The sequence below is a fragment of the Polypterus senegalus genome, chromosome 1 (genome assembly GCF_016835505.1).
Source record: "Polypterus senegalus isolate Bchr_013 chromosome 1, ASM1683550v1, whole genome shotgun sequence".
In the NCBI taxonomy this organism is placed as follows: domain Eukaryota; kingdom Metazoa; phylum Chordata; class Cladistia; order Polypteriformes; family Polypteridae; genus Polypterus; species Polypterus senegalus.
In genome coordinates this window covers 147,920,618-147,937,761 of record NC_053154.1, presented here as the reverse complement: position 1 = coordinate 147,937,761, position 17,144 = coordinate 147,920,618, and the positions used below count along the sequence as shown (strand labels likewise).

The following is a 17,144-nucleotide window of genomic DNA, read 5'->3' as shown; positions in this document are numbered from 1 at the left end:
ATCTCATCTACTTTTTGTTCTGAATTAGTCATACTTGCTTCATATTTTTGTATTTTGTAAAATTAAATAAATAACAGACCATAACTGAATTACTTTGGTGGAGACTGATAACATCACACCTTTTTATATTATAATGGAAAAGGAAATCTTTTGTATATGGCTTAACAGGACTTTTTGGGGATGAATAAAGAAACAAATTAACTGACAATTAATTAAAGTAGTATAAAACTTAGTATCTCATTGCAACTCCTTGGCAAGCAATAATTAAATAAAGCATGTGACCTGGTGACACCAACAAACTATTGTTTATTCTTTTTAAAGTCCTTTGCCAAAACTTTGCTGTCTTTAGTTTGAGCTGCCGTTTCTAATATGAATTCAGTTACCTTTTAAACAACTTATAATCACAATCAAATAGATTTAAATCCAGGGACTGATTTGGCCACCCTCAGACATTATTTCATGCCCCCCACCGAACTATGCTGTTGCATAGGGACTGTATTGTGGGCCAGTTACACTGCATGTCAATACTTCAAGAGCTCAGTGGTATTATCTTATACTTAAGCAGTCAAGATGTTTCTCTACATTTGCTTAAGTCATTATGCTACTTCAAATATTAATTTCTTCATTAATGAATATGAGGTAGATACCCACGGCAAAGCCATGATACATAACGGCACCATGCTTCACAGAGGAAGTGTGTACTTCAGATCATGTGCAAATCTTTTATTACTTCATATTTTTACTTTCTTATTACATTGCCATAGGATTATACTTGACTCATCTGTCCGAACATTATGTTCTAGAACTGTCAGCTTGAATTCTGTACTGTGATCTGGTCTTTTTATTTTTAGTACTTGTGACATGTCTGCCGATTTGTAATTTGCCCTAATAACTCTGCTTCTGATGTCACTGATGAACCAGAAGACCAGACAACTTTATTACTGCATTGTAGCAGTTGTCAACAATTGCAAGCCCAGATGTTTTAGAGTTATTTTTCACAACTATAGCTATTTTTATACTATCAACTTCTGTTAGTGATTTATTTTTTCAAGAGATGCCAAATTGTTGATTTTGCTATGGACATCCCAGTGGCGTGATAGTTAGTGCTGCTACCTGACAGCTCCTATAACCTGGGTACAACTATCAGTTTACTGTCTGTAAAAGGTTTTGATGTTTTCCCTGCATTTGCATGGGTTTCCTCACATACCCAGAAAGCATTCATGTTAGGGACTGTCCCTGTATGAGTGAGTGCATCCTTGAGCCATGCAATGGACAGGTCACCTCTTCCATGACTAGTTTCAGCTTTGGACTAAATGTTGTTAGGATTTTTCAAAAGGCAGGCACCAAAGACAAGACTAAAGGCTACATTCTTACAACAAATGTTTTACACATATACAGTCAATGCTAAAGGAAACACATAAAAGGTAACTCACAGACAATACATTCTGTTGTTTTACCTCATATTTATGTTTTCTACCACACTGAACTGCTTGAGTATATCATAAAAATACAAATTTTGACTTTACAGACCTATTACTTATGAAAGGATAGGACTGCCAAAGCTAAAAATGAAACTGAAAAGCAGATTGACTTCTACAGAGCTGCAATTCTGGCACCCTAAACTCCTCCTCTGCAGATAAACATTTTTTGACACTCTGCTTCTTTACTTCTCATGATTAAGAAGATGGATTGTTTTTGTGCAAAGCTTCTCATATACAGCCAACTTTTCCTTCAATGTATTTCCTTCATCCAAATGTTTGAAAAGCTTATGCATTTTCACAGCCAAGCTCTTCCTCACCTGACTATTATTTTAGGTCACTTAATATATAGCATTTCTATCACTTTCACAATGGAATCTTCTCGTGCAAGTTTCCTGCAAGACAAATAAACAAGCCAGGGAAGAAGTTATGTCATTTTGTACTAACTGCAAGCTAGGAGGGATTATTATATGAGATTTGCCATTTGAGTGTAGCTCACTAGTATTTATATTCCGCTCTCTTTCATGGTAATACCATCTCATAAGGGTATATTAGATGGCATGTATAAATGACTGTTAAACTTCCATGTGAAAGAACATTTTTTTATCCGAATAGGGTGATTTAATTTAGAATATTTGGATGGGTTGCAATATTTGACAAAGAACCTGTTTAAGGTAGTGTTCTTTCCTTGTGTATTTGTTTTAATTTTTGCTACATGGGTTTGTAATTGGTAAACTTTCACACTTGCATTTAGGCCTCAGATGGCCAAGTGAAAAATGTGAAGTAAATTTTGGACAACTTGGGGCCACTGTAAAATTTCAACTCTGTAAAGCAGCATTTTTCCCCAAAGTAAACTGAAAGTCTAGAAATGGTCAAGTGTTAGGTTCACATTTTAATGATTAATTTCAAATTCCTGGTCTGATACAATTTTCACTGCCAAAGTGTTCATATTCAATTTTGAAATCAGACATCCTTGTCAACTGTTCTTTACTCCAAATTAATCCAACTGAACAACAAATTATGCCGTGTGTCTAAACAGACATTATCAGGCATTTCATAAGCCACTGACATGGCTCTTTCACAAAACATCCTGAATATTATCAAGCAAGGCACAATTTGTTCCACTAATAAGAAAATGGAAATAAAAGAAGCTAAGACTGTAATTTTAAAAATGCAGAGGGAACAAGCCAGGACTCTTGGGAATGTGACATGACATGTTTCTGTGAAAATCCATTTTTTCCAATGTAGCATCTGAATAATTGTGCAAACTGCTTGTCCCCATGTAAAACATAAATATCCATTGTCTAGTCATTATCAGAAAGCAAATCATGTTACACCAGCTTGTGACAGAGGTATCCAATAGGCATTTGTAAGTCCTCAACAAGCTTTAAAGTCCATGGATGTGCTAAACAATGAGCACCATTGTAATGCTTGACTATTTCAAGGTGCCTCAAGGAGATAACCTTTGAGACGTTTTAGTAATGTTTTAAACAAGATGTGTAATCCCAAAATGTTGTAGTAAAATTTACAAGAGTCATGTTTCATCACTGCACACCAAGGGAGTTTTAATCACACATTATACATATTACTATGACTGAATTCTTTAATTTAAGAAATAGTGCATGAATTAAATTTATGTTACTGCAAGATGCTGAAAAGTCAATTCACAGTTTAGCCATCTAGATTATTGCAACCTTATCATTGTTATCTTAAATGGATATAATTCAGCTGCAGTTTGTCCACAATGCAGCAGTATGAATCTTAAAAAACAGAAAAACTGACCATATTAGTCTTATTATCATTACACTGTGATTGGTTTCCTTTAAAACCGATTGTCCTCCTAACTATATAAAAGATTCTGAACAATTTACTTTTGTCTAATGTTTTGGATTATCTGTTCCCCTACCTTCCTAATCATAATCTTAAATCATCTAACACCGGTTTGCTTAATATTCCGTAAAAGAAAGTGATGAGGCTGCTTCTTGTTTTAATGCACGAAAAATCCAGAATACTTTATCGATGGAAAAGCTATATGCCAGTACTGTTAAACACTTCAAAAAACTACTAAAAAAATGCACATCTTTAACTTGGCTGTTTCATAATTCCTCACAGTGGTCAGGTGCTGTTAAATCATAACTGCAAATGTTCCACAGTTGTGGCCAAAAGTTTTGAGAATGACACAAGTATTGGTTTTCACAAAGTTTGCTGCTTCAGTGTCTTTAATTACAAGTATTTAATACATTTCATAGGCTTTTATTGACAATTACATTAAGTTTATGCAAAGAGTCACTATTTATTGGCCCTTCTTTTTCAAGACCTCTGCAATTCACCCTGGCATGCTGTCAATCAACTTCTGGGCCAAATCCTGACTGACGGTAGCCTATTATTGCATTATCAATGCTTGGAGTTTTTCAGAATTGGTGGGTTTTTGTTTGTCAACCCGCCTCTTGAGGATTGACCATAATCTCAATGAGATTAAGGTCTGGGGAGTTTCCTGGCCATGGACCCAAAATTTCAATGTTTTATTCCCTGAGCCACTTAGTTATCACTTTTGCCTTACATCACAGTGCTCCATCATGCTGGAAAAGGCATTGTTCGTCACCAAACTGTTCTTAGATAGTTGGGAGAAGTTGCTCTTGAAGGCTGTTTTGGTACCATTATTTGTTCATGACTGTGTTCTTAGGCAAAATTGTGAGTGAGCCCACTCAGCAGTCTAATCCCTGTGCCTTTTGCAGAATATCAGTCTGTCCCTGGTATATTTCTTGGAGAGAAGTGGCTTCTTTGCTGCTGTTCATGACACCAGGCCATCCTCCAAAACTCTTCACCTCAGTGTGCATGCAGATGCACTCACACCTGCCTGCTGCCATTCCCGAACAAGCTCTGCAGTGGTGGTGCCCCGATGCCGCAGGTGCATCAACTTTAGGAGGCGGTGCTGGCGCTTGATGGAAGTAACACCCTCCTTTTAAAGCATCCAGTCTGCTATTCTAACTCAATCAGTATGACAGAGTGATCTCTAGGCTTGTCTTCATCAACACTCTCGCCTGTGTTAATGAGAGGATCAGCAGGTCCTTTTGTGGCAGGGCTGAAATGCAGTGGAAATGGGTTTTTTGGGATTAAGTTCCTTTTTCCTGGCAAAGAGGGACTTTGCAATTAATTGCAATTCATCTTATCACTCTTCATAACATTCTGGAGTATATGCAAATTGCCATTATATATACATGGATGGATAGATGGATGGACAGACGGATGGATGGATCTTTATTGTCACTGTCACTTTTACAAGGAACAACGAAACTGAAGGTGCAGTCGACTCAGTGTGAGGCATAAGAGTTAAAAAGACAAGAAGAGAGAAATTAATAACAAACCGAATAGTAATAAAAGTACTTTACAAAATATACAAATTGCACTGGTTGACTTAAGGTCTATATTGTACATTGGGAGAATGATATGGAGCAGTTTTATTCTGAGTTCAGGGCCACGATTGCTTTTGGATAAAAGCTGTTTTTAAGGCGGTTTGTCCTGGTTTTCATTGCTCTGTATCTCTTGCCTGATGGCAAATACTGGAAGAGGCAATGACCGGGATGTGATGAATCCTGTGAAATGTCTATTCCTGGCTTTCAGCAGACTCTGGACATTCCTCGTCATCCAGGGCTTCCTGTTAGGATAAATCCTTATGCGTTTGTCCCTGGTGATGTTATCTGTGCAGAACCTGATGTAATCCAGGACTGCTGTAGTGTGGTTCTCCAAGTCTAGGTTATCGAAAACCTCCCAATCAGTTCTCTGGAAGCAGTCCTGCAATTGTTGGGAGGCCTCCTCGGGCCATATGGTAACAATCCTGGTCATAGTGGGAGCTTGTTGTTGGTATATGCAGGGATCAGAAGCAAGGACGTGTGATCAGACTGGCCAAGGTGTGCTAGGGGTTTAGCCCTATAGTCCTGTCTGATGTTTGTGTACTGCTTGTCCAGTGTTTTTACTCCCCTGGTTGCACACTTTATGTGTTGATGGAATTTGGGGAGAACTGCTTTCAGATCTGCATGATTAAAGTCCCCAGAAATGATGTGACAGCCTCAGGATACTTGCTCTGTTTACTACTGCTGATCGGCCCCAGAGCCGAGTTAGCATTAGCATCTGGCGTTGAATTCACGGGGGAGGTATATGGGTCTGCATTTAATTGTCATAGACTCCACGTCTGGAAAGCAGTGTCTGGTGACTATGGTGGAATTTGTGCACCAGCTATTGTTCACATAAATGCACAGCCCCCCACCCCTTTTCTTACCGGAGCTCTTTGTCCTGCCTTGCCGGTGTGCTGTGTAGCCTGCTATCTCGATCGCCGTGTCCGGTATGAGTGGATTAAGCCAAGTCTCCGTGATCAGCAGGATGCAGCAGTCCCTGATGATCTTTTCCGTTGCAATCCACAGCTTCCACTCGTCCAGTTTGTTTGCCAGCGACCTCACATTTTAGGAGAAAATGCTTGGAAGTGGTGGTTTGTGTGGCTGCTTCCTTAGCCTCGCTAGCATGCCGCCTCTGCACCCCCTCTTTTGATTACGTTCTTTGCGCCGCTACCAGCTCCTCAAAACTGGGATTGTAATCCAAGGAGAGCCCGGAGTTCGTGCTATGTCGTACGGAATGTTGTGGACGTGGAGAAACTCGGATGTCGAGCAACTCTCACTCCGTAAGCCAATTGATAATATATCCTGCTGGCTATACGTGTATTTATCCAGGCAGGGTGGAAAAAACAAACTCTGAGTTGGAGAGCACACAGCCGCAGCGTCTAAGCAGCAAACTTTGTGTCATTCTCAAAACATTTGGCCACAACTGTATAGCTTGGTTACTAATCCTTACGCCTGTGCATTTTCTTTTTCTGGTATTTGGTGGTGGTGCTCTGTGCAACTCCCACCTGTTCAAAACACATTGCAGTGACCAGGGCTGAAAAGACAAAATCTACATACAGCTATTTTCATATTGCTATAATCAACAATCAATGACATATTTAAGTTTGTTAGAATGCCCAGAGGAGGCTGGAAGTCTTTTGGCCTTGGAACCACTCATGGCTTATTTTCTCCAGTGTCCTTCTTTGTTGGCTGGAGGTTTTGTTTTCCTCTCCTCCTTGGCCATCAGACCATAGTATTCATTTATCAAACTCACATTTACAGTCTTATATAACCTTTAATAAACAAGTTTTTACATTTTTGTAACTTTTTGATTATATCTGTTATTATTGTAAAGTACTTTGAGCTGTTTGTGTGTATGAAAATGTGTGACATAAAAAACACTGCTGTTGATTTCTAATCTGAAAATTCACACTTAGGTTGGATGGAATGAACTAGTTTCAGTATCACATGCAGTATACAAACTAATGGTCTTTGTACATTAAAAAGTACAATGTGGTCATTTATTACTTTAAATATGAAAAACACACTATACCTGGATTTGAGATTCTGTCTCGATACTTAGGGGTGTAATCATCCAGTGTCTGCAGCATGACCCACATAGTGAGTGAAAATAATCCAGCTAAGAATCCATAGAAGATGAGGTAAAATAAAAGAATAAGAGCTGAAAAGGAAGCAGAATTTCAAGAGTCAGAAACTGAATATTTCTAACCTACTAATGTACATTTTTCCTCTGATATTTTTAAGATGATGAACGAAAAAGTTAACAGTTTTAATCTGAAAAATAGCTTAAAGGGGGCAGCTAACATTTATGATAGCACATTGCTTTTTTTCCTCAAAACGTTACTCAGAAAATAAAAAGTATCTGCACAGAGACAAAAAATTTTTCATGTATTAAAAGACAGCAATTTTAAAAGAGAAAAATACAGAAATCATTTCTAAAATACTTTGCCATTTTGATGACGAAATGATAACACTGAAGTAATAATTACTTCTCACTGTGGTAGTGTATTCAAACCATTAATGATCTATTCGATGGTTTTCATACAACTTTTGATTGCGATTAACAAAACTTTTAAAGATTTACAACTATAATAAGGCATATCATTACCTTCACTTGAAAGTTTTATTGAGTTAGGATGACTAAAACCATGAGTTTGTGCTAACACATCAAGGCACCAATCTTTATATGAAAGCTTGAACCATGCTCATCAGCATGAACAGAAAAGAGAACAATCCTTCTATTGGAAATGATTGAGCCAAAAATGATTTTTTTCCAATTTATCACACACAGTTTTAAAAGGTAAACCTTATTAAAATGGGATATTTTCTGCTCAGAAGTTGACATGTTTTAAGGGTTTTATATCTCACTTTGTCATTTTGCAAAAGAAAAAAATAGGTCAATAGGATTTGTTATTCTAAATGGTCTATTCTTGTCAAAATTTTTCTAATGTGGGCTGGTGTCCCATTTATTATCTTTACAAGAATTTCAAGGAGACTGAACGTGGCACAAAATTACTGAATGCACCTGCAATCAACTAAGCACATGCCTAGGGCCTCGATAAAAAGATGAAAAAATAAACATATGTTTTCAATAACAAAACTATACTTTATCATTCATAGGACCAATTGTGAAAAGCTGAACCCCATAATGTAAGCTGTCATTTGCATTCCTTTTTACAGAAGAAAATTAAAAATAAAACCCAAATACTGAGATATAAAATCTAGCACTGTAAATAATACCTGTAATGATCTTCAACACTTTACATATAAAAAATGTAACTTTTTCCTGTATGAATATTGGCTAATTTAAAAGCTATGCAATTTCTGCAAGAAAGTAAATTACTTATGTAGTTATTTTAAAAGCTCTCTATGGAATATTTCAAGAGTGATATAAAGGAAATGCATGTTATAGAAAAAAAAAAATCAATTTCCACACAACAGCCATAAAGTGCTTTCTTGAGAGGAAGCAAGTTAATTATAGATGTATTTTTCATTTTTTAGTCTCCAAAGAAATTAGCTTCCATAAATAGTATGTGGAGGAGGACAACATTCTACAATACAAAGAACGCCAAAGATAAACTGTTTAGTATTACCAGTTGCAAAACAGATTTATCTATTTATTGTTAAATCCAAGGAAGCTATTCCAAAAAAGGCTCAGACTAAGAAAGGGGATAATACTGGAGTATAAACAGGCAGTACAGTATTTCCTAATATTACAGCTATAAATGTATTAATTTGTTTTAAATTTAAATAGCAAAAAAAAAAAAAAAACATAGCTAATTAACAATTTTTGGAGAAAATCCATTAAAGTCAACACTCTGTTCGCACCCAACTCAGATTAAGTAGGGCTGGGTATCGACAGCAGCTTAAGGATATGATACTCATCACGATACAAAATGAAAAAATACATTATTGTAAAACACAGAATAGCACACTGAATATACAACAGAACTGACAAAATTTCATTGTATGCATTTGAATTTATATGTTATAACATTTCCACATTTTCTGGTGCTTCTCCATGCAGTGATGCTGTCACCACCTATTTCAGCAGGCACATTTGTACTTGGGACACATAAGCTGGCAAGTACTGTAGGAGAGTTCTGAGATCTCCACTGATTTAGTGGCTGATGACACAAGTGGGCACCAAACACACTACATAAAATTTGGGACTAGGTGTCTATAAATAATTCAATTATGATTAAATATTGCTGCCAAGTGTGTTTGAAACAGGGCAATGAGGAGACAAAGACTTATCCGGTTTAAAGAATATACAGTATTTGAAAAACAGCTAATTAGGTGTCAGACATGATTCTGTTCTGGTGTCAAAGCAAAAGTTTTTTTTTTTTGTTTTTTTTAATCAAACACTAGAAGGGTATTTCAGATTTTAGTAATATTGTACTTTGTTATTTTTGTTATATTCTTGCATGTATCAAATTTATGTTATAATTACAGATATTGTGATTTGTCCATTCATTACCAAAACCATTCCATTCAGAACATTTTCTCATAAATAACAGTAAACTACACACATGATTCTCACTTGTAATATTTATTTGCTGTCCTTACTTTCTGATTACTGTTAAAGTTGCAGATAACATGTACAATACACAGTACGTAGATGGCAGTTGACATATTTATGTCAGTAGATGGCTTATTAAGTACCAGTAGGTTGCTGCTGGTGAAACAGATGGAAATTACCTTTGAGGATGACTTATTTCTTCTTTGTCGAGTTTCTCTCAGAAAATACATTATCTTTTTGTGAGTTTGCATCAATTACTGAATTCTCTCACTGACAATTTTGTGCATAAATTACAGTTGAACACTACTTCTGATGTGGAGGTGTGAATTCAGTCACTTGTACTTTAGGTACCTTGTACAGGACTTTTTTTTTTTTTTATAAAGATGACTGGATTTCCATTAAACATACACATGACTCCAGTGTGCATGATTTACTTCATAATTATTGCGGTTAATGCCCAGATCTACTTCTGCAAAACATATCCACACTTTATAAAAACATAATAATAATAATAATAATTCTTTACAGGACGTGAACCTACTATCTCTTATGTATTCACATATGGACTTTTCTCTGCAACACTTTCCCCTATAAACAATATTTGGCTCTTCTGCAAAGGTGAGAACTGACCCTCACATCAAAGCAGAGTGGCCATGATCATTTTCAATGCTTACTTAGTTTGCTAAGGTAAAAGGTTGTTTATTAAAGTATCTATCTATCTATTCTTTTTCTTTTTGCTGATCTTGAATATTGCAAACCAACAACAATCTTGCCTCATCCTGCTTTGCTGCAGCAGGGAGTGAGTGGAATGAGCATGTGTTGAGAGGGCCAAGACCCTTTAAAACGTGGTGGGCCAAAGCCACACAGAGCAACTCTGAATCTCCCCTGTATGTATTTATCATGTTCTCTCATAATGAGCAGCTTTGATCTCTCTAGTGATTTCCAAATCACTTGGTGCAACTGAAATGCTCAGAATGAGTGAAGAATATAAAGGTAACACAATTACTGTGTGGGCATGCTTTCTTCATGCATACTGTTTGTTGAACTTTTAAACTGTTTAATTTCTTACATAGTGTTTTGGGGATAGTCAGTTTAAAATGTCACACACATCTGTATAAAGGATTGCTGCTCATACATAATACCATAACAAGCTGATGTTCAAGGAATCACTCAGTCATACTGAAAGGGCTATTCCATCGTGCTGGTTCTGGCAGCTGGATTCGTTACTGTTTTCCATTAAGATTGCTGCTAATGGTGTTGCTTCTTCTGAAAAATATTGCTCCATCAAGAAGGCAAGAGATGCCTGACAATTTCACCATAAGTTGAAAGTTGCTGGCAACTTCTGGATGTTGTAAATATCTCACTCGTATATTTGAACATACTATAACATTTTCATACAAGCATATTCTGTAAAAAAGTAGATTCATAAATATCAGTACAAAAATGACTGCAGCTATTCAAGTGTTGCCAAGGGCTGCTGTTTCGATATTTTATAAACAGCCCTAAATAAAATAGTTCATTCTAAGATGGTTTATCACATACAATAAAATAGCAAATAAGATCAGCACAGGCCCAGCGCACCTATTTTAAAATTACTGTACAATAATGTGCTGTGAATGAGGACAAACTATATAATTCACAGCACAGTGATGCTAGATACAGTAACTGTGAGTTTTATTTTTATTCAGAAGGATTAAGAACTACTGACTGATTAATGTAAAAGCCTTTATTTTTTAAGCCTAAACAGATAGCAGACTACAGTTTATTTACATTATGATATAAATTTTGAAGTGTTGCAAGCTTTTCATAAGCTGACTGGTAATTGAATGTTGTTTCTCTTGACCCATAATAATAATAATAAAAAAAAACTTGCCTTGTTACAGTCCAGGTTGGCTCCACACTGCCCATTTCATTCGGGGGTTTTGTGAACTCGAAACGTTGATAATTATAACCAAGATTAGCCAGACAGGTGAGTAGACATACATACAGACAAGGGGTAGGTGCAACAGTGAACAGTGCTTTTTTTTTTTTTTTAAATCCGACAAATCAAGTGCCCAGAACAGTGCAGTGTATCAAATATTCTTAAATAATTAATTCATAAAAACAATCCTTGTGCCAGTGGAGGTTGAAATATCCATATAAATAAACATTCTATAAAAACGAGGTTAAAATCTCTTAGCTGGAGGCTGTCCTTAAAATTCCCAAGCCCTAGTGCATCCCTTTAAAACTGACATCTCCACAGTTTACCCTATTCAGGTCTTGCAGAACGGAGAGATGTCAACAAACAGGCGCAGACAACCTTTTGATCCGCTAGTGTCCCCATCACCCATCTCATGTTGCTTAACAGAGAGCCGCCAAGTCTCCACTCCTTCAGGCTCCTGCTGCCATTCCTTGCAGTGGAGTTCCTACAGAGTAATATTGTTGCTCCTGCTCCCATGCTCAGCAGGAGCAACCCTAACCCATAAACTCTACTTCCGGGGCTCACAATTCCATTTCCCGGTCTTGCACTAGCTCTCTCTCTCGCTCCTGCCCTTTTCTCCATCCTTTAACCTCCATGTCTCAGTTTCTTTCATTATGTCTCTTCGTTCTTTCTCTCTCTTCTCCCCCCCCCAGGGCAGATTCCTCTTATACTTGACCGCTCTAATGTGGTGAGAGTGTGAGCACACCACTCCCTCTGAGGCAATCATGAGGCACCTGACTCACACTCACATTCACATGTGCCTTCACAATCAGCCAGGCAACCTAACTGTCCCCGGAGAGAGATGCGTTCAAGCATCCACCCGCTTTTGCAGGCTATGATTATTTATTTAAAATCAGCACAATACCACAGACTACTCATCACATGCCTTCACATTTATAGATGTGACTAGTCTTTAAAAAGTGAGCAGACTCAGAGAATGCACAATGCTGTAGCAATGTATCAGGAATGTGGCATAGGGCTAAATACTGCAAAAGGCCAGGCCTTGTGTCGCATCAAAAATGAGGTGCAGAATGTGTGAATTTAAAGTCATTCAGAATATAAATGTGTAAATCTAGATGATCAAGTTAGAATTTCTAAATACGGTAAACCTAAGAGCAAACTCTGTGTTTAAACTGTTTTATGTAAAAAACTTTTCCTAGCAAATACTGCTGCTTATATAAATTTTTTATAAAGTAAAAAAAAAAAAAAAATCCTTCAACTTTCACATAAATATTTGTTCTTCCACCTGTTTTACTAATTTTATTTTCTATAAACTGATCAGCCGTGGTTATGGTCAATGTTTCAGGCTATACCACTTTTATGGGCAACTGACCTATCATCTGTTTTAGTTTAAAATACAGCAGAATTAAATCCATAATCTAGATTCCATTGTAATTACATGAAAATTCGATTAGCAATTGTTTTAGTTAACTACTAAACTAAAATAAGAATGATTTGCTGGTTTCTTGTTCATCTACAACAACAAAAGACATTTTTCTTACTGGGGTGGGAATTGTCATGGACATCACAATATAATTTACAATAATATAATGTTGCAATTTTTAAAATGTTGAGTGATTTAGTTATTATGTTTAAATTAGTGATAATTTAAGTGAAGATAAAATTAAAACCCAATGGGCAAAATTGTCCCAGTCCATTGCACCAATTCAGAAAAATCCTTAAATAAAATAACATTAATCCGGACATCCATTACCAAACCCACTACATCCAGCTGAGGGCCCCAGAAGCTGCAGCAAATGTCAAGCCGAACTGGGTGCAAGGCAGGAATTACCACTGGACATGTTGCCAGTCCATAACAGGGAACCCTTGAGTTAATTAGTCTGTTTTTTTTTTAAAGTGGAAATTTAACTTAATTATTTTAACAGCATCCACAGTAAGACCGAGAATTATATTATATTATCTCTGCTACATTGTTAGATGTGCTCTTACTTTAAAGAGTGGCCCAAGAATGATTTTCAAATGGTGGTGCTTACATATTACACATTTCATATCAAGTTCTTTATTTACTTTTACAAAATTAACCTAAACATTCAACTCAAAAATAACATGAACATTTATCACTTTAATATCTCCAGACATGGTAATGTCATTGCTCCTCTTCCACAAACAAAAGAAAAACTGTTCACAGGCTATGTGTCCATTCTTACATGAAAAAAGAAACACCATTCAAAGGAATTTAAAATTTAAGCATTAAGTTATACAAGTAATAAAATTATAATCTTAACGTTTAACTCCTAAATCGAAAATATATATATATATACATTTTTTTCACAATAAATATTGATTGAATGTTGAAATGAAAAAGTGAATTGCGGTTCAGTTTTCAATTTGATTGTTTATTTTTATTTTTTTTATTTTAAATGTATATTAATTTGATGCCATTCTTAAACCTAACAATATATTTGTCAATAATTTTATCCCTAAAGATAATTATCCCAAATTTGTATTGCCTTTGATAATTTCTGATGTCTTACTCTTTTTCTAAACAAATTTCTATGTCATATGTAGAAGGGCTGTATGTTTCACTACTTCTCACATTTTACTACTTCTCTGATGCACAATTTTGCAGAATTTCAAAATGTTGAAATTGAATGAAGAAAGAGTAAGTGAAAACAAAATATTTATAAAATATCAAACAATGTATTTTGTTTTCATATAGAAAATTCTGAAATATTAAATACAACTATTTTCAACACACAGTTACCATTAAATGAGGATGACCCTTTGTATGCAATTATTATTTTAATGTAAAAGTTTTGAATAATTGTTCAATCTTTTTTGGATACACTGAATTAACTGCATCATCATCACTTTTGGTAAAAATCTGGGCAAAAAATTGGGTTTGTATTCTGAATTGTTGTACTCATATGTTTAATATTAAAATAAACTTAATGCATGTACATCCCAGAAAGTCATAAAAAGACAGTTCAGCATCAAGTTTTGAACATCAGCTCTTGTGCTAGCTAGCATTCAGCAGACATTTTCACACTCCACTATACATCATCCTCTTTAATAAAACCCGTGTGCATCCAGGTGTCTGTGTGTCTTCTGGTGAAGTGCGCATGCGCGGGGCATCATGGCACGTGTTCAGTCTCTTCCTGTGCATTCCCTGTGTGTGCAGAGAGAGAGAGACACACAGGTGCGTGCGTGCGAGAGACAGACCCGCATGCACGCACGCAAGCAGGCAGGCCCACGCAAGAGACACACTCACACACACACACACAGGCAGGCCCGCATGGGGGACAGACACGCACATGCACGCACAAAGGCCCGCGACAAAGGCAGACACTCACGCAGGCCCGCAACAGAGACAGACACGCACGCATGCACGCACACCCGCACGCACACACACACACACAGGTACACGCGTGCATTGTTGCAATGTTACTTTTCTTGGTTATTAGATTACGGATTTTTCAAATGTTCATTTTTTTTTCCCTGTGCTTAAAACTCATTAAAAAAGGGGTTTTTAGCGAGCGGGTCGTAAGGCTATAGCGTGAACTCTTGCAGTGTTAGTTTTCTCAGTTGTTCAAGGTTTTCTTAGTGTTATTGAATGTTTTTACATTTAGTTTACTATTACACTGTGCATTCAATGGTATAATTAGCTATATTTGTGCTTAAAATCTTAAAAAAAAATATATTTACATACAGTTCATATGGTCTGGAAAGGATTAATTGTATTTACATACAGTCCTATGGGGGAAATTACTTCGGTTCCACCGAGGTTCCACTGTATTACTGTCCGACAAAATTACAGGCATTTTACGGAAATACAAACAAGTATTACTGAGAAAGAAAATTAAAGGAACACAATACAGTGACGTATATTACAGCCACATACAAGGTCCCTTGCCATTTAATATAGACTGTTCCTACTAATGTTTATGCACTACTATTCTAGCACCCGTTATTGTAACGGGCTTAATGTCTACTCACTATATAACACTCACTGCCCCCATATCGTTCTGAGCAGCACTGTAGCTGTTTTACTTAACATACAACACATAACATGTTCAAATATGTGTAATGTGATTCAGTGGCATGAGTAGCCACGGCCTATTTCTGCAGCAGGAAACAGCCTTGCACATGGCACCAATCTGAATAGTCCTTTTATATATCCAACTGTAAAATCCTTTAACCCCACATGAATGCTTTTGTTAAAAATGTCACCTACTTTGAACTGGAGTTGGTTATGTCTTAGAGAATGCAGTTATAAGGTTTTTAACCTTTACTTAGTAATATGAAAATTTTGTACACAGGCAAAATAAAAATGTTCCGGAAGTCTTGTCACACCATTTCCTTTTGTCCTACTTTTGCTTACAAAATTAACACAGCCTTTGGATAGCAACAGAACTCACCGATTTATTTTATCAGCCAAAAATCATGCACTATTAACTTGTTTTTTGTTAATCATATCCAGACATATCTTTAAAAAGTATTAGTGTATATTATCCACAAGATCAAAAAGTGCATAATTCAGCTTCTATTCAATACAGTACTAATTTAGATCAGAATAGACAGAAAATAAAATAACAAATGCTCTGAAGTTGAAATTTATTTTTAGAATAAAGTTGGTAGCCTCCTAGTCGATAAGGGTCTATAAGTAATATTCAGTAATTTGCAGATCACACAGCTAGAAAAGCTACTGGGGTCAAAAAAGGCTGAAATCAAATAAATCACCATCACCATGACTGGATATCATCCGAACATGCTTAAGAAAGTTAGTTATTGCATATAAATCATTAGCTCACATTTTTAGGGTACAGCCATACAATGGTAATTATAGCAAAGTAAACTTAAATGTGTTCAGGGATACATTAAATGAAACAATTATTAAAGGAAAGCTCAAACAACACATATCATGAACAGTTTACACAGGTTTAGATGGGAAAGATTCTTTTGCCTTAGAATTCTATGGAGAAAGAACAAAAGTGTTTGACCAGAGGGACGTGTATGTCATTCGTTATCCCAATTTTCAAAAAGCTATTTACTGTATAAGGCACCACATGAGAAGCTACTGATTAAACCAAAGAACAGGCAGTTCACAGGACAGTGTGCAGATAAGTGCAAAATTAGCTCAAACACACGATATGTGAAGGGACTTGGTGCGAGCAACTTAGACAGGAATAAAAGTGGAGTCCCTCAGGCATCACTGTTTCAGCCACTCTGCTCTTTTGAATTTAAATAACTGCAGCTAACTAAGAAGCTAGTTTGTTCAGCTGATAAACTTAAGTGCCAAGATATAGTAGAGTCAGCAGAATCATTAGAGATAGCTCTTAAAAGAATTCAGACTTGGGCAGATAAAATTCAATGTAAACTAAATGTAAAGTATTACATAGAAGAAATAAAAAATATGTAATATTAATACACAGTGGGTGGCTCTTGATCTTGAAAGTACACCTCATGTATTTATGCATACAGTACATCCAGACAGTGTGCAGAAGCTATTAATAAAGCTAAAAGGATGATGGCTAACACTGCCTGATGTGTCAAGTCCAAATCTAGAGAGATTATTCTCATGCTACTAATCTCATTTGACAAAAAGATATAACAGCATTAGATAAAGATCTGAAAGACTGAATCTAGGACTACTGGGTATGAGCTATGAGGAAAGATGGAAAGAGTTGAATGTTTACAACTAAAGTAAATGGAGGTTAAGAAGAGATAAGACAGGATTGAGTGTTCAGAATTATGAAATTAATTGTCACAGTGGATTCCAATTTTTATTTTAAAATGAGTTCTTAAACAAGAACACAGATACAGAAGCAAGC

At 36.2% G+C, this 17,144-nt stretch overlaps 1 protein-coding gene across 1 annotated transcript in view; it reads right to left on the bottom strand.

Annotated features, from left to right (window-relative positions):
• The window catches only part of atp1b3a (ATPase Na+/K+ transporting subunit beta 3a), a 78,567-nt gene that overhangs the window by 39,388 nt on the left and 22,035 nt on the right, over positions 1-17,144 (bottom strand). Inside the window, exon 2 of the mRNA XM_039760265.1 lies at positions 6,903-7,031. Coding sequence (XP_039616199.1) covers positions 6,903-7,031 — 129 coding nt within the window. The remainder of the gene's footprint in view (positions 1-6,902; positions 7,032-17,144) is intronic.